Source organism: Myotis nattereri (assembly GCF_964212035.1).
Source record: "Myotis nattereri genome assembly, chromosome: 5".
Taxonomy (NCBI): domain Eukaryota; kingdom Metazoa; phylum Chordata; class Mammalia; order Chiroptera; family Vespertilionidae; genus Myotis; species Myotis nattereri.
The window spans coordinates 89,055,584-89,073,505 of NC_138080.1; the positions used below are offsets into that span (position 1 = coordinate 89,055,584).

General features: G+C 42.8%; 2 protein-coding genes across 3 annotated transcripts in view; both read left to right on the top strand.

Annotated features, from left to right (window-relative positions):
* AFAP1L1 (actin filament associated protein 1 like 1) overlaps positions 1–6,325 on the top strand; it is a 58,823-nt gene extending 52,498 nt beyond the window's left edge. The window contains exons 17-19 of the mRNA XM_081092128.1: positions 281–459; positions 4,153–4,281; positions 4,500–6,325. Of these exons, the coding sequence (XP_080948254.1) occupies positions 281–459; positions 4,153–4,281; positions 4,500–4,523 (332 nt within the window). The 3' untranslated portion in view covers positions 4,524–6,325. The remainder of the gene's footprint in view (positions 1–280; positions 460–4,152; positions 4,282–4,499) is intronic.
* Positions 6,326–9,526: 3,201 nt separating this feature from the next.
* Positions 9,527–14,687, top strand: GRPEL2 (GrpE like 2, mitochondrial). 2 transcript variants are annotated; one of them, XM_081092129.1, is made up of 4 exons: positions 9,527–9,648; positions 11,842–11,995; positions 12,801–12,882; positions 14,243–14,687. In XM_081092129.1, the coding sequence occupies exons 1-4, from the start codon at positions 9,572–9,574 to the stop codon at positions 14,605–14,607; spliced, it is 678 nt and encodes a 225-aa protein (XP_080948255.1). In that variant the 5' UTR covers positions 9,527–9,571; the 3' UTR covers positions 14,608–14,687. The 2 variants fall into 2 exon arrangements, with proteins under 2 accessions (XP_080948255.1, XP_080948256.1); XM_081092130.1 differs by lacking the exon at positions 9,527–9,648 and adding an exon at positions 10,834–10,909.
* The last annotated feature ends 3,235 nt before the right edge of the window (positions 14,688–17,922 follow it).

The following is a 17,922-nucleotide window of genomic DNA, read 5'->3' on the forward strand; positions in this document are numbered from 1 at the left end:
CCCCCAAGTGCACGAATTTTGTGCACTGGGCCTCTAGTAAATAATAATGGAGGAAATGTGGTTTCCCAGGGGGAAAAGCCGGGTTCTGTATCTAGAAGATGGGGAAATGGGTATTAGGAAGGTAAAAAACACACTACCCCAGGCCCAAAGGCCACCTCTTAACCAGGACTGAGGATAGGAAAGGTCCTCTGGAGGGGCAGACTTGGGCCTGAGGCCCTGCCAAACTGCTTGATGCTTCAGGCCAGGTTCAGCTGTTTCTCATCAATGTCTTTGGAAACAGGAGCAAAGTTAAAGGTTCTGCAGGAGGCCGTGGCCACACTGGAAGCTCAGTGTCGGGCGAAGGAAGAGCACCGGATCGACCTGGAACTGAAGCTGGTGGCTGTGAAGGAGCGCTTACAGCGGTCTCTGGCAGGGGGCCCAGCCCTGGGACTCTCCATAGGCAGCAAGAACAAGAGTGCGGTGAGTCCACTCCCTACTACACCAGGGGTAGCTGCTCCTAATGCCCTCACATGCTACAGATCTTGCTCATCCTTTGGGGCTAGGAGTTATGCTCACTTACAGATAACAAAGGAGGCCCTAAGGGACAAGCCATTGGTGGCACAACTAGGAAGGGAACTCTCGCAGCAAGTTCTCTGGCCTGTGTTCTCTCCACTGACGCACTGCCGTTTATTTGACTTTGTATCCTGAATGCAGTCTTAGAAGTGGCCTTAAGGTTACTGATAATAACTACCGTACGTTGAATAGGAATAACAAACTTGTTTTAACCAATTACCACACCATCTTAACCTGTATTATCTCATGTAGTCTTCACAGCAGTCCTATGAGATAGTACTATGCGTATTCACCCCATTTGACAGACAAGGAAACTGGGATTTTTATTAAGAATTGGACTGTATGGCCCAGCTGGCGTGGTTCAGTGATTGGGCATCGACCTATGAACCAGGTCAAATTCCATTCCAAGTCAGGCGCATGCTTGGGTTACAGGCTCAAGCCCCAGTAGGGGCATGCAGGAGGCAGCCAATCAATGATTCTCTCTCATCATTGATGTTTCTATCTCTCCCTTCCAATCTGAAGTCAATTTTTAAAAAATATTAAAAATAAAATAAAAAGAATTGAACTGTATTTTTTTTATCATAATAGCCCTATCCCTTTACATACTCTGAAAAATAGTAGGAGTGCAATAAATGTTTCAAATGAATAAATGTTCTACTTGCTTTCAGACAAGGAAATTAAGACTCAGAGAAATGAAGTAATTTGTCTGATAAGTGCAAGTTATCATCGAGAACTTTCATCTTATTATTGTCCAAGATAACAGCTGCCTGGTCAGACCACACCCTATGACTAGGAAGTTAGGGCTGTTTCTCCCACCTTACATTTCCTCTCCATGGGGCATTTCCAACCTTACTTAAAAATTAAGAGCTTAGGAGGATTTCCAGAAGATGACGGCATAGGTAGACGCCTATACTCACCGCCTCCACAACCACATCAAAATTGCAACTAAAATACAGAACCACCATCATCCAGAATTGCTGGAAAGCTGGCTGAATGGAAGTCCTACAACTAGAGAAGAAGAAAGCACACTGAGACTCGTAAGAGGTGCAGAGGCACGGAACGGGCTGGTCGGGCACCCCCGTGTGCTGCTTTTTTAATCAGGAGAGAGATCACCTCGGTGGAGTCTTCCCAGAGGAGCAGGGGTCCCAACCCCACACCAGAACCCTAGCCCAGGGTCCAAGAGCTGGGAAAAGAAGTCCCTACACGCAGTAAGAAATACAGGCTGTAAAAACCAGTGCAGATTGGGGCTCAGTAACACAGAGGCTGCTGGAGACCCAGCTATTCCTCTTGAAAGGCCAGCACCAGGAAATGAACTTACAAGGTCCTGCTTCCTCTGAGCTCCAGTACCAGGGCAAGGCTCTGGGGAACACAGACACATACGAGGAGAACTGGATTGTCTGGCTTCATGGCAGGAACTCAGGGGCGGCTTTCCGCCAGATGGAGGTGCTCACAGAGGATCACTGTTCCTATGCTGGGACCTCCCCAGTAGATCCCAGGGCTGACTGGCGCCATGTCTGTTTGCTCCACCCTGGTGATTCCCTAAGACCCCGCCTCATCCAATTTACAATCCCACCCAATCTGTGTGCAGCAGGTTTTGCATATGAATTGCCTGTCCTTGTTCAGGCTAAATTCTCTCAAACAAGCTAGAGCTGGGTTAGGTAGCACCAAACCTATCAATAAAAGGCCCAAGACCCAGCAACAGCACCAGCCTGACTTGCTTCACAGCTGGGCCTTGTCTGGGCACTTCCAAACCCAATACAAAGAGGAAGAATGTGCAGATCTCTCTGTACCTCCTGCTGGGTGGCCCCAGGCAGTGGCTGACTTTGCACCTCCCTAGAGACTCAAAAGCCAGTGCACCCAGTGGTCACTGTCAGACCATACCACATTACAACTCTACACATCCATAAGCAACACACTCAAGGGGCAGATTCAGTGAGCACCAAAGCCCCACTGAAGCAAGTCATGCTCCATAGAGTTGTCTCCTGCACAGCAACTCTCCCACTGTGGTTGCAGCTGGTCCTCACAGCCAAATGGCCTGGAGATCAGTTCCTCCCAGTGATACTAACAGCAATCAAGTCTCAACTACAACAAGACTGTGCTCATAGCCCACAAAGAGGTGCACCTGGAGCTCCCAGCTCAGGTGACTGGGGAGGCTGAGCCAATGGGCCCTATAGAACACCTACTACATAAGGCCACTCTACCAACTCAAGGAGACATAGTAGCTCTACCCAATACATAGAAAGGGAAGCAGCCAAAATGTGGAGACAAAGAAACATGTCACAAATGAAAGAAAGGGAAGAAAGCAAAGTACTGGAGTTAGAGTTCAAAACCACAGTCGTAAGGTTATTCAAGAATCTTCTAGAAACCTCCAAAAAAAAATGGAAAAGGACCAGTCAGAAATAAAGCATACATTGACTGAAATAAAGGATAATATACAACCAAGATTACTCTACCCAGCAAAACTATCATTTAGAATTGAAGATCACATAAAGAACTTCACAAACAAGAAAAAGCTAAAGGAGTTCATCACAACCAAACCAGTATTATATGAAATGTGGAAGGGTATTCTTTAAAAAGAGGAAGAAGAAGAAGAAGAAAAAGATCAAAAATATAAACAACAAAATGGCAACAAATACATACCTATCAACAATTGAATCTAAAAATCAAAATAAATGAGTAAGAAATCTAATGGACACAATAAACTGGTGAATAAGATAGAATCAGAGGCATGGAAATGGAACAGACTGACGATTCTTAGAGGGAAGGAGGGTGGGGGGGGTAGGAAGAGATTAAACAAAGATCTTATATGCATATATGCATTACCTATGGACACAGACAATAGGGTGACGAAGGCCTGGGGTGGGGCAGGGACCGGGTGGAGGGGGGCAATGGAGGGGGAAAAAGAGGGACATCTGTAATCACCTCAACAATAAAGATTTTTAAAAATTAAGAGCTTAAAGGCCAGGGACAGAGTCACAGAGGGCTGGTGGACAGACAAGAAGTGGTTAACTCATCCCAGCTGCTTCCTCCCACCAGTAGGCCCTGATGTTCACATTCCAAAAAGACTTTCCCTCCACTTTTGACTCTTTCTATGACCTTTAGAGATAGTTTTCTCTAAATTCCCTGCAAGCTAAGCTGTTAATATGTCCCATGTAAGGAACTACATCCAGTAAGGTACTAAGCAATCACTTGAAAAATTTCAGGGTACTGTAGAAAATTAGAAGGAATACAGGAGAGAAAGAGATAGGAAGAACAGTAGGGTAGGAAACCTAGCTCTCCCACTCCCCAGATATGTGACCTTGAGCAGTGGCTTGACCTTCCTACTTTTCTTATCTTTACAATAAGATGACTAATAGTACCTACTTCATAGGCTTGAAAAGGCTCAATAAACTAATCCGCACAATGCCTAGTATATAGTGAGGGTTCAGTCGTTTCAGCTGTCATTAGCTTATTCCAAGGCCTTCGAGTGCCTTCCTCCCTCATCCTGTTTGATGCTAGTATATGTGTATCGTGCCTTTTCTATGCATTCTTTGGAGGGCAGGCTGGGTGAGGTAGGCAGCACTAGACTTCACCTATGTAATTATTTCTTGTCATCAACAGGAAACTGCAAATAAACCCCAGGACAATCCTCCAGAGCAACCTCTCCCTGTCAACTGTGTTTCTGAGCTGAGGAAGAGGAGCCCATCCATCGTAACCTCCAACCAAGGACGGGTGCTGCAGAAAGCCAAGGTACAGCCCTAGGTGGTTTTCCTCAGTGATAAGAGCGTCGTCGTGGGTTTGATTCTGGTCAAGGGCACATACTGGTACTTCAGTTGCAGGCTCGATCCCCAGCCCCAGTCAGGGTACATGCAAAAGGCAACCAATCGATGTGCAATGAAATGTGTTTATCCTACAAGTCACACTAGACTAGTCAGCAAACTGATCTGTCTTGTCTTTCTGTACTTCAGGAATGGGAAATGAAGAAGACCTAGAAAGAGGAGGAGAATTTTATCCAAAGGAAATATCAGCTTGTCCATCTAAGGCGGAAATGCTTTTTTCACAAGGAGCTACCAGAAGACTGAAAGTAGCCCCCACTCTCTGGGGCACCCAAAAGACCAGCCTTTATTGTCTGCATGATCAAAAGGGGTAAAGGGAGGGAAGAAGTAGAAGGGAAGAGGGAAACGAAGGGCATCCCTATATAACTTTACAGAGGGTGGGAAATGGGGGTGGAGGGAGACAGACATCTGCCCAGTTGTAAAGGTTTTGTTAAATGTCTTTGCCTTCCCTTCTGAAGAAATGAAAGCACATGTGAATAAGCCATTCCATCCCACTCTCAACATCCCATTCCCAGTCCCTAGGGCAAAGGAAGGCAGTGCTCAAGTATCCGTGATGCAATAGAGAGAGGCGACTTGATCATCCAATCACATTTGTGTTGGGCATTATTGACAGCCTGTGGGCAAGGTAAATAGGCTGAAAAATCAATAGAACTATCCCTGCCTGCATAAAGGTGCACAAAAGCTATAGAGAACACACAAATTCTACAATCATTCCTCATCTGCTTTAGGCAGATGCAGTGACCAGAACTCCAGATTTGAATTGTTTTCAAATCAGAGATCTAAGTAAGCAGCAGGCAAGGAGAGGTTCAGTTGCTGACCTATGTTAAGCTCTGAGTGATGCTCAGGGACAGGAGCATGGATGGCTAATGTCCACAAGAAGTTTTGAGCTTTGTAGGGTGGGGCCACTTGCTGTCAATCAAGTCCTTTCCCTATTTTATATGACGCTCTGGCTCCAGGAGTTTTGGTTAGAAATACAGGAGACACTCTTAATATGTGTATCCTCATCTTGCACTCAAGAGGCCCACCTGTCTGCTCTTCCGTATCTGCCATCAAGTAAAACTGTCAGGGAGAACCAAGGGGACAGTGGCCCATTTCTGCCACATGAGTGCCTTTTACAAGCACTTGATATTATTATAGAGGAGCAAGGACCTCAAGTCCTGGGCAGTCTCCTTGCTGTGCCACTAACGACTTTCTCAACACTGTGGGCATTTTATAAGTCTACTACATTTCCCTCCAATAAAGATAAAACCATTGAGCTGTAGGAGCTCAGAGGTTAGCTCAAGGGGAGAGAAGGGAAATCCCATAATAACCTCTGGACACTCTGCTAGAGGCTTCACATACTTGACCCTGCCTAAGGCTTTACATACTTGAGGCCTCATCCAAACGTTTCCACCCTCTGAAGTAGCTGGAGACCAGAGCAAGAAAAATAACCTGACCCAAAGCACCCAGCTGGCCAGTGATGGAGCATAAGTTTTAAGGCCTATAGAGCCTGTCTGTATCCAGACAGGGCTGGGTTTGAGCCTTGCCTATGCCACTTAACAGCTGTGACTTCAGGAAAGTCACTTGACCTCTCTCATTCTTGTTTTCCTTGCCTATCAAAACCAGGTTAACAATAGTACGTCCCTCCCAAGACTGTTGGGGGAATTAAGTGAGATAATACATGGGAAGCATCTTACACAGTATCCAAGTAATAGTAAACATCTAGTCAATAGTGGTTATTATTGACTTTTACATGGTAATTACAACCACCAAAAGCTATAAGGCAACAATCTGTAACTGAGTTTTCATCCAGATTCCACCTGAGTATCTTCAATAGCAGGCACTCACATACTCTGGATTGTCAATATGCTTTTTAAAATGTGAATCTGAAATGTCACCTGACAACCCAATTGTGTCATTGTTTCCCATGTAGTTATTTTGAGACTACGTGTCTTTTTCCACCAATAAATCTTAAGACTGAGAGGTGGACCCTAGAAAATTAATAATTAACATTTTGAAAAGAATTTTTATTTATTTATTTAAATATATTTTTATTGATTTCAAGAGGAAGGGAGAGGGAGAGATAGAAACATCAATGATGAGAGAGAATCACTAATTGGCTGCCTCCTGCATGCCCCCTATTGGGGATTGAAACCTGGGCAGGGAATTGAACTGGTGAGCTCTTGGTTCCTGGGCCAATGCTCAACCACAGAGCCACACCCAGCTGGGCTAATTAACATTGAATACTACCATGCATCAGGCACTATGTTAGCCAGAGCCAGCTTCACAGGCATGCAACCTGTGCAGTCAGGCTTAGCAGGGTTCTATGCTCGGTTGATTGCTCTGCTGTTGCCCTCTTAATAAATTTGGAACAAGAGGTTCCACATATTCCTTTTGTCCTTTAAATCAGCGGTCACCCACTGGTGGTCCGTGAGGTCCGAAAGGTTGGCGATCACTGCTTTAAATTATGTAGGCAGTCCTGGTGCTAACTAATCACTTTTCTAACTTATCCCTTTAGTCTTCACTAAAATCCTGTGACATAGATACTGTTATCCAAGTTTTCACAGTTCAGGAAATGGAAACCAGAAAGGTTATGTAATTGGCCAAAGCCCACAGTTAGGAAGTAGTGGAGCTAGCACGTGAATGCAAGGTCTGACCCTAGAGGCCTTCTCAGTTCCAAATGGGTAAAGGCTCTATTTAGTTCATTTCTCCCCCTCCCCTTGCATTGCAGCATTCAGAAGCACAGTCGCATTTAATAAATAGATGAATGAATGTATGCAGCACATTTGGTCTAAGTTGAACAACTAAGAGAAGTGTAAAGAAAATGGCTAGCCCTAGCCGGGTTGGCTCAGTGAATAGTGTCGACCTGCAGACTGAAAGGTCCTGGGTTCGATTCCCGTCAAGGGCACATGCCCAGGTTGCAGGCTCAGTCCCCAGGAGGGGGTGGGCAGGAGGCAGCCGATGGATGATTCTCATCATTGATGTTTCTATCTCTCTCTCCCTCTTCCTTCCTCTCTGAAATCAATAAAAATATATTTTTTTAAAAAAAGAAAATGGCTAAAGCATAGATGCCAGTTCTTGCTTGTTAAATGCTTTGATTGGTTGTTTTTCAAAGTATAGGCTCATGGATCTGAGATGGACTTGAAACTCCAACCTTCCCAACACTCCTCGATGTTTGGACTATCAAACTTCTAGTGTCAGATTCTTAGCGGGGGACCTTGGGCAGGTTCACCAACCACTCTGAGCCTCAATTTTCTTATATGTAAAAGGGGATCATAATCCCTTTTTAAGTCGTGTTGCTCTGCCCCTAAGGCCAAAAGAAAACATAAGGTGTTAGCTTCAACACATCTGAGTTGGGCCTTGGATAGAATATAAACATGCAAAAGACTCCAGTTCTGTCCTCATGGAATTCACAGATAAACAGAGAAAATCTGGCCCAAATAGGTACAAGTAACCCATGTTCTTGTGCATGCACTCAAATAAGGAAGGCACACTTCTCATCCTTTAAAAAATACCTTTTTTTAAACCTTAGGGACTATCCAGTAACTAGTCTGGATATGCCCTCAACCCCAACCACCAGTCACATCCTGTCAGCTTCCCATACTAAATCTCTCTAAAATACATCCACTTCTTCCTATCTCCACTCATTCCGTCAAACTTCATCAATTCATTCAACCAATATTTATTGAGCATCTATTGTACTAGATGTTAGAAATCACAGCTCTGAACAAGACAGCCTCATGAGGCTCATACTCATTAGGAAAACAAGCAAAAAGAAAACAAAGCAAATAAAATACTAATATGGAAACAAAAAATGTGCTGGACACACCTAAAATAGTAGCTATACACCTAAAATAGTAGCTATACACCTAAAGTAGTAGCTATTTTAGATAGTCTTTGTTGAGGTGACCCTAGAACCCTGCATGGACTATTTCAACAGCTTGTCTCCCTACCTGTTTCTCACATCCTGAAATCTCCTCCCTACAGCAAAGTGACTCCTTTAAACATGTACAGGCTTTGTAGCATGTTCCCATTGCAATCGAAATAAGACTCATTCAAAAATTTTTGAACTACATCAGGGTACTGTTCACAGACCAAAAAGAAATCTCTACCCTAATGGAACTCACATTTTAGTGGAGGCGGGGAGAGGGGTGGGGGGGAGAGAGAGATGAGAAAATTGGAGGAAGAAAAGCAGGGAACAGTGATGGAAGAAGGAGGGGTATCAGGACCCAATATTTTATTTTATTTTCAACATATATTGTTATTGATTTCAGAGAGGGAGAGGGAGAATCATTGATCAGCTGCCTCCTGCATGCCCCACACTGGGGATTTAGCACACAACCCAGGCATGTGCTCTGACGGGAACCGAACCACTGAGCCACACCTGCCGGGCTGGATCCTGTACACAAAAGCTATAGTGGCAATCTGATTTACATTAGGTTAATGATTTACATTAACCTAATTCATATAATTATATTAACCTAATTCATATAATTGCCACATTAATATAGTGGCAATACATTTTAGCTGTATAAAATTGTAGGTTATACGTATAACTAAATACAAAGATCTTTCTTATTCAGCATAGGTTCTCTTCTCTAATATAGTATAATTAAGCTATATTAAACCCATCTGTCAATGCCTAACCTTATGTCTTACGTTGTCAGCACCCCTTCCTCCAGTATTTCAGTCTTTCTCGCAGTACTCTTCCTCTCCACTGGATTATTGCAGAAGCTGCTTACTACTACCTGAACTACTTTCCTGCTCTTTCATCCACTCACTCCACAGCTTTCAGTTCAAATACTATTCACTTTTGGAAAACTCCCCACTTCGGCCATATTGTATTAGTCTTCCGCAACACCATAACCCTCACCTTTAAACTTCGGTCCTATTTTGACTTTATATCGCGTTTGCATTTGTTTGTTTATAATTTCACATAAGCTCCAAAGGAGCACATCTGGGATCCCCGAGGAACCCGCGGCTAGCACCGCGCCTACGCCGCTGAAACAGAAACACATACAACGTGCAGAACCCACCGAGGACCGGAAGTGTTGCGCCCCCGGCGCGGTAACAGACTGGCGCACCGGAAATGAACGTTCGCTTCCGGCATCCGGGAGAGGGAATCGCCCGCGAAGGCTGCCGGGAAGCGTGGTTTTTTGAGTGAGCGCGTCTCGTCACTTGGAGCCAATGCGCGTGCGCTGCCTCTGTCGGCCTAGGTCGGGAACATGGCCGCGCGGTCCTTGTGGGCGTTCCGGCGGCGGGTGCAGCACCTCTTGGCCTCCACTGCCGCGTCCGATGGCAGGTAAGCCAGCGGAGCCGGCCGTGGGTCGGGGACGTGAGGACAATGCGGGATGAGCGAGTCGCAGGGCCAGTTGTGGACAAAAGGACTCACCAAGCCTCTCGGCCACTCCGATCAGGCGCTCGCCGCCCCATTTTACAGATCGGCAAACTGAGGCCCACAGCCGCGCTTCACTGCCCGGCGGAGAAGGTGGGAAAACCCGAGGTCACGTCCGCGGAGGCGGGAGATCTCTTCAGCCCCGAGCATGGGTTGAACTGGGCAGGTACTTCTCCCGGCCGCTTCCCCGCGGCTGTGGTGTCTGTGGGTAGATGGGACCCTCTCCCCGACTCCGGTGTGACTCCGGCCGCCCCTTCCCCGTGTTCCGGGCTTCGCTTCACCTTCAGGAAAAGGAGGGCCTGGCATTGGTGTCCCCCCCAACCGCCCTTTCCCCTGCCTTTGGGGGTCTGTGAAGTTCCAGTTGCTGCTTTTATCTATGGGCTGCGGCCGTTTTTATCGATCACTTATGCCGATGGTAGAACTATGGGCAATTTTTTGTATTAGTCCCGGTTTAATTGAGGAAACTGAGGTTTGGAAAAGTTGAGTAACTTCTCGGAATACTATTCCAGACGGGAAACCATTCGGGGCCCCAGAATCGGCGCTTGTAATTAGGAAGCAACGTTAATTATTCTCAGGAACAACTCCCAGTGGCTACTTCTTCCTCGGAATGAAGGAAATGGCTGAGTATGTGGGTGGGTCAGGTTGGACCTCTGAAATGTAAATTAATCCGCGGGGGAATCCGAAAATTTACTGTCTGCAAAGCTATTTGTCATCTTTTTAATCTTCACACACCTGACCCGGCAAGCACCCCGCCCTAACACCTGGGTGAGAGGTTGCATTCGGGCCTTTTTCAAAGTCTTTGTGGCAGTTTGTGGGGTGGGGAAGTGACCAGGAGAAAAATGGCTCCTCCTGATCAAATGCACCCCCACTCCAGTTCTGAAGGGATTGCCACACTCCCCTCTCTTCCAGGACTTGAGGTCCGGCCACCTCCTCTCTATTGAATAAGTATGGTTTGTTAGGGGTTTACGAAGAAGAAGCTATTTCATGTGTATAATCTGACACCAGTGGACTCGGGCCTGGCCTGGAAAGTCTGGGAATATGAAAGTCTTGCCGACACCTTATACTGGCTGTTCCCTCTTCCCTTTCTTGAAGCAAAACTCCTTTACCCTCTTTGAACCTTTGCTCGGATGTCACCTCAATGAGCACTCCTCAGTCTATGCCAGTTTATGTGAGTAAACCATTTTTAAAGAGCTTTTTTGTACTCACAGATTGATTTTCTTGATAATTTTACTTACCACCAAATGATGAGGGTCCAGGTGGTGTATTGGAAACCTCAATGAAGAAAAGGTCAGAGGTGCTGCAATCCAAGATCTACAAACTAGCCCCGACTCCAAATTTCCTCCTCTATAAACTGAACGCGATGGCAAACATTTTAGCTGTATAAAATTGTAGGTTATACGTATAATTAAATACAAAGATCTTCCTTACTCACCTGTTTATAATTCACAGTCCATTACATATAGTGTTTTATGCATATTTAGTTGACTTGATTTTGCATATAGGTGAGTTACCATCTCAGAATTTTTCTTATTCAGCACAGGTTGTCTTCTCTAAAAGCCTTACAGTTTACGATCAAGAAGATTTAGAATTCTAGATCTAACTTCAGTTTGATAAAGTCCCTGTACTGGGCTTTATTTTCCCCAACTATAAAATCAAGGATTGAACCAGCTTTATGGCTTTGTATTTTGAATTCCCCCAACTGATAAATGCCCCCACTGACTCTAAGTATCAGAACTTGGATTCTTCTTGATAATTTTTGTGTCCCCATTTCTGGCTATTTCTACTGCCTGGTGCCAGTATCCTGGCTCCACAGAATACTAGCTGTGTGATCCTGAACAAGTCTGAAGCCTCGCTGTACAATAGGAATGATCATAGTACTTATCTCACGCATTGTTAGGAAATGAAAAGATGATTTAAGTAAAATCTTGAAAACAGTCTGTAGTGCTTAGTAAGCATTTTATAATTGTTCGTATTGTTACTGTGACTGAAAACACTTGTCTTGAGTTCAATCTGGAAACTTCCAGTCTCCGAACTCCGTTGTAACTGTTGACTGTTTATGATGGCATTTCTTCATTATGCGCTGCCTCCCTCCTACTTCAGGGGCTGCCTGCATCCTTTCAGCACTGCCACCCAGAGAACTGCGGGTGAGGACTGCAGCTCTGAGGACCCTCCTGATGAGCTTGGGCCCTCTCTTGCAGAAAGAGCCTTAAAGCTAAAAGCTGTTAGACTGGAGAAGGAAGTCCAGGATTTAACCGTGAGTAGATTTTATATTATGTGCTCTTCACATTCTCTCTCTGGTTAAATATCCAAGTAAAGTTTTTTATGTCAATTATCACTGACTAAGGATAGCAATCTCTTTCAATTCCCTATTTTGTTACAGTATTTAGATATTTTATATTTTGGAAGCTTCAGAGGAGGTACAAGGCCTGGCATGTGATTGACAATAAATATTTGTTGAATGACAGGTTATTTATCATTATACTCTGCTGATCATACTACATTTGGCATACTGCTCCCAGTACTGGGTTGACAAACACACTTTGGTGAAGATAGATATTAGAGTAATTGCAAAGCAAGACCAACATATGGTAAGGAGGTTGGAAGGCATGTTCTATGACAGCATTTAAAGGAACCAGGGATTATAAAAATGAAAGAGACAAAGACCAAAGAGACTAAAGTAACTGCCTTCAAATAGATGACACATTTTTTAAATGTGCTTTTGTTTGTCTTAGAGTTCAATTCAGTGAACAAAAGTTGGATAGTGATAATGTTGGCTGAATGTGAAAAAGAAAGCTTTTTCTCAAGATGAGCTTGAAAACTGTTGATATGTTCAAGCTAGCAGGCTAAATGACAGCCTTTCAGGGCTTCTTTTAAGAGTAGGTTCCTACTCTAATATTTGGAGTAACTGATAAAAGATTCCTACAATTTCTTTTCTTTTTTCTTTTTTCTAATTAAAAACCTGTCACAAAGACTAAAATTTGTAAAGTATGCAAAAACATTCTTTCCTACCAAAAAAGCATGTGTTTTCTCACCATATTAACTTTGCTTTTCGTGGTCAGGTGAGATACCAGAGGGCTCTAGCTGATGGTGAAAACATAAGAAGGCGAACCCAGAGATGTGTAGAAGATGCCAAGATATTTGGTGAGAGATTTATTCACAATAAAGAGTACCTTTAACTTTAAGGCTACTTACCAACAGTTCTGCAAACTGAACATAGTGAGAACCCATCTGAGTCCTTAACTGATCCCTGCCCTACCCTTCCATGATTACCATAGGCTTTCATGCTGCTTTGGGGGAATGTTGTCAAATGAACCATTTACTTAAATAACGCTTGTCTTTAGTTTGACCAAACCTTCGTTATTTCCTTTTCAAGCATGACATTTAACACTCTAGTGCTCATACAAACACTTGTGTTTAACTCATTAACAAGTGAATCATTAAGATGGTCAGAGAAGAAGCCATAAAACAGACACATTGGCCATCAGGACTGCTGAAACTTGCTTCATAGCAGCAAAATTGGTCTATACAGTGCAATAATCAATTGTATCTCCATTAAACTATATTTACGAGTGTGGACAAGAATTATTTGCATTATTCTCAGTATTCTACAACTTGCTAAATTATAAAATAACTCAGAGACAAAAGCTTGGACCATATGGAAGCAGATAACCCTGGAAGCTGTGCTAGGTCACATTAATTTCTCTTTGGTCCATTTCAAAGTCTTTCAGAAATTTTCTGTACATGCATCTTGTTCCAAATGTGTTCATAACAGTGTTAGTTGAGTAACAGGGCTTCAAAGGTAAAGGGCAAATCTGTGACTATTTGCTGTACTCACAAGTTATTAGGTAACATTATACTTTCACTATACATAGGAGGAAGTGCCTGAAGGGCCCTTGGATTCTATCTAGTCCAGTCTTCTTTTACAGATAAGATGACAAAAGTGAACTTGTGATAGATGTAGACTGAGTGCATTATCTCCTGACCCCTAACCTATTATTCTTTCCTATTTAGCCAATCCTCAAAATAAACCATTCTTTTGACTCACCTTTAGCATGGTCTTTTGTCAACTAATTTTTTATTATTGCCTCCCATGAAATGCTAATGTCTTGTCCCCATTGAGAATGCATGCCTCAACATAACTGAGACAGGCAGAAATTTTCAAAATTTACATAACTCGGTGCTAAAAATGAATAGCTACAAAAATACAAGAAGCATAAAAATGGTTTTAAAGGACCGATTCCTAAGCCCATCATAAATAGTCTTTCCTAGTTCTTGGGTTCTACATCTGCCTACCATCCTAGTAGGCTTCCTAGTCATGTGCCTTCCAAGAGAAACTGGCTTGTCAGTTGGGTTGATGATGATCCCTGAGTCCTGTGTGGCAATCTTCCCACTCCCTGGTGTGGCCAGTACACTAGTCACCTCTCTGGGCCTTCCCCAGACTCCACCCCCAAAGGCAGAGTGGTTTCCTTATAAACATTAAAAGTGTCTGGTTTCTCGGTAGGAATTCAGAGCTTCTGTAAGGACTTGGTAGAGCTGGCTGACATTTTGGAGAAGACTACAGAGAGCATTTCTGAGGAAACAGAGCCTGGGGACCAGAAGCTCAGCCTGGAGAAAATCTTCCGAGGATTGTCGCTTTTAGAAGCAAAGCTGAAAAGTGTGTTTGCCAAGCATGGCCTGGAGAAGATGACCCCCATTGGTGACAAATACGACCCACATGAGCATGAACTCATCTGTCATGTGCCGGCTGGTGTTGGGGTGCAGCCTGGCACGGTGGCATTAGTAAGGCAAGATGGCTACAAGCTTCATGGCCGCACCATTAGACTTGCCCAGGTGGAAGTGGCAGTGGAGTCTCAGAGAAGACTGTGAAGGGGCCGTGAGGAACTGAATGTCCTTCAGAGTGCAGCCACTTGTGTTTCCTTTATTTATTAAACTAGGTTTGTATTGTACATGAGCTACTTCATGTGATCTTTTTGGGTTTAGTCATATTGGCTTTCTTTCTAAGACACTCTGTTGATTTACTGTGACCTGTTTGGTCTGTCTCATCAGGAGTCTTGCCATTGGGCATTTGAACAATGTGACAAGTGTTCCTATGGCCTTTATCAAAATATGTTAAAGAAAATTATCTTTACATTTGTACTCTGATGACTTTCAATCCAAAATCTTTTTAAAAGTTGGAAATGAATATATGTTTACGTATTTTCAACTGAATATTCCTTTCTAATAGTCCCCATAACAGGAATTGTATAGGATCTTGTATTTTGTGGGGAAAAGGATTGGTTCAACATTTGGGTACTTAGATGATAAAGCTTTATAGTTGTATGAATTTAGATCATTTGGGTTAATTTTTATATACATAGATTTTCAGACTTTACCTTTTTAAATTTTATTTTCCTTTAAGCCATTTTTGTCCTTAAAGTTCCTGCCAGGTAGACATTATATTCACACTCATTGTCTTTTTCTGATTCCCATTTATAAGGGCTAAAGACCCAGGCAAAACTTGGAAGGCAGGGAACATTGAGAAATTAAGATACCCAGTTCCCTTTATGTCACATGTATGCAAACGTATCACCCCTTTAATGTATTGACTTCCTAAAGTTAATGAGCCTATATGTTTATTTGTTATTCTTTCAGTCTTGCTTCTTATAACTGGTGTTCCATAAAATGTGTTCAATGTATGAGTTAGTGAATGGATGATACATCAGACTTTAGAAAGGAGGTCACTTATGGCTATTTTAATGCTAGAAGAGGCCTTAGTTATAAACTAATTTCACCCTTTCCACTTTTTCTGGCATATGAAAACAGTGTTTTTAGAATTGGACTAAAAAAAAATTCTCTAAAACTAGTGAACTAAATTTCACTGAGAACTCAAATAAGGAACAACTAGATAACTTCAATCATTTAAGATTTAACAGCTCTTTAATGAACATGCAAAGATGTTCCCAGCGGACAACTAAGTGTTAGCTGTTCAGATCGCATAGGTTTAGGGTTGTTGTTTTTTCCCTTCATTGTTTTAATTGCGTGGGTTTAGGTTTAAGTTAATTACCCATAAAATAAATCCATTTTTACTGGAACTCTGACTGCTTCCAGTGGAGTGGTAAAAGTTATCCTCTTAGACATGCATAATTCTAGGACACTACACAGACTTATATCAATAGAGCCATCCGCCTATGAGCCCTACCATCTCCATCAGACTTAGACACTTTAAAAAAGAATGCATGCTCTTAAAATGCAAACAAAACACTGGTGGTAAGATTTTAAAACCAGAACCTCTTAGCATCCTGCTAAGTGCATAGTATAAATTTAATGAGCATTCAGATTTCACAATAGGAATTTGTCTTTGTTTTGGCCTGTGTTCCTTTGAGATTGACAGATGGTGACAATAAGAAAATAAGCCAATTATATTTATTCATATGCCCTTGGATTACAGGCTATCATTACCAGTGAATTAAAATAACCGTAATTTTAGGTATGGAATGTTCTGATTACTTGAAGACTTTTCTAATATTCCTGTAAGCTCCTGTTTTAGTAGTTTGAGAATAATTTTAAATTCTTTTCTTATTTAGTAGTTTTGTGGACTTAAAAGTGTAAATTTAGAAAATGGAGCTAGACAGTACGAATCTCGAGTTGAAGGGCTTTTGAGAGCCAGAGCAGCATAATCAAGCATAGGCTTGGTAGGTATATACCTGTACATAAATCCCAGCTCAGTCGTCATAACCTTTGGCCCCATTCATCTCACCCTTCTGAGCTTGCTTCCTTATTTGTAAAAATGGTTATAATCTTCTCACAGTATTGTGAGGATTAAATGAAATGTGTAAATTGCCTATTTTAGTAGGCCCTCAAGTATTTATTTTTATTGCTTTTTATTATACACATTGTTTTTCCTGTTTTTTATAGCTGCCTAAAGTCTAGGGAAAGGGGAATACTGGTTGAGAGGTACTTAACTATTCAAACTTACAAGCTAATCAGAGTGATGTATTTTTCTTCCAGCTTCTGGTTGTTTTGGGGTTTGGTTTTGTGTGGGGTGTTTTTTTTTTAAACCATAATGCAAGAAATCCACATTTAGACTGATTGAGCAAGAAAATTGTGTTGGTGCTCTGAATCATTTTCACCTTGATGGTAATGTGAAAAGACATTGGTTTGCAGTGGATATGGGACGAAACTTTGGCTCATGTAAAGAAGGGGTCTTGGTGTTTTGGTACTTGGATTCTAGCAGATTTTTCCCACTGCCGTAAAGGAACCAGCCAGTACAATACTGATGTAACTTCTTTGGTGCTTTCATGGCAAAGGATTTGCTAAGTGAAGAAAGGCTCTTAAACACTAAAACAAAATCAGAGAGGGAAAACTAAGGATGATATATGATGTTCAGAAATAACGAATAAAACCCAACTTGAAATAACTGCAACTCACGTGTGTAGTGTCTTTGTTTGACTAATTCATATTGTTCATTGAGATGCTGTGGCCACTTCAGTGACTGTGACCCACCGTGTTTGGTGCTCAGTGGCAGTACCTTGAGATTTCACAGCAGCCCAGCCAAATGGATGCAGTGAAGGCCTTCCCCACCCTCCCCTGGTGTTGAAGTCTTGTCTGTTTTTATAGCTCCTTGACCTGCTGCTTTCTGATTCCTTTGTATTTTTTAGATCTAGACTCCTGTTTTTGCCTTCCTCTCTAGAATTGCCTTATTTTCTCGTGCTTGCTTCTTGGTTCTAATTGTCTTGTCTACTCTAAACACTTAACGAACTGCTGGAAGTTTTACCATCCTCAACCAGATTACTAACACGTGACCTTGTCCTTCCCAACCTCTGCCTGGCCTTGTTTTTACCTCTGCTCAGCTGACTTCCACCTACCCAGCCTCCTGGCTGAGTGGCTTTCTTTGGAGCCAGCCTTTCCTGCAGTGTGGCCTTTCGTTTTTTATTCTTCTGCACACCCTGACTCCAGGATCCGTTATTTCCCATATTCCCAGTGTTAGTCGGTAAGTAAATTTTAGTTCCTATGTACTCATAGACTTTGTCCACATTCTTAATTTCACAGTGGAGGTTTTAAAACATGTGAAAACGTGGCTCCAAATTTCCTTGAATTTGAACTTTGTGACTGACCAATAGAATACAGTAGAAGTGACACTGCCAGTTTCTTGACACAAACCTTCTGTCTCTGGATGGTCACTCTTAGAAGCCAGCCACCAAA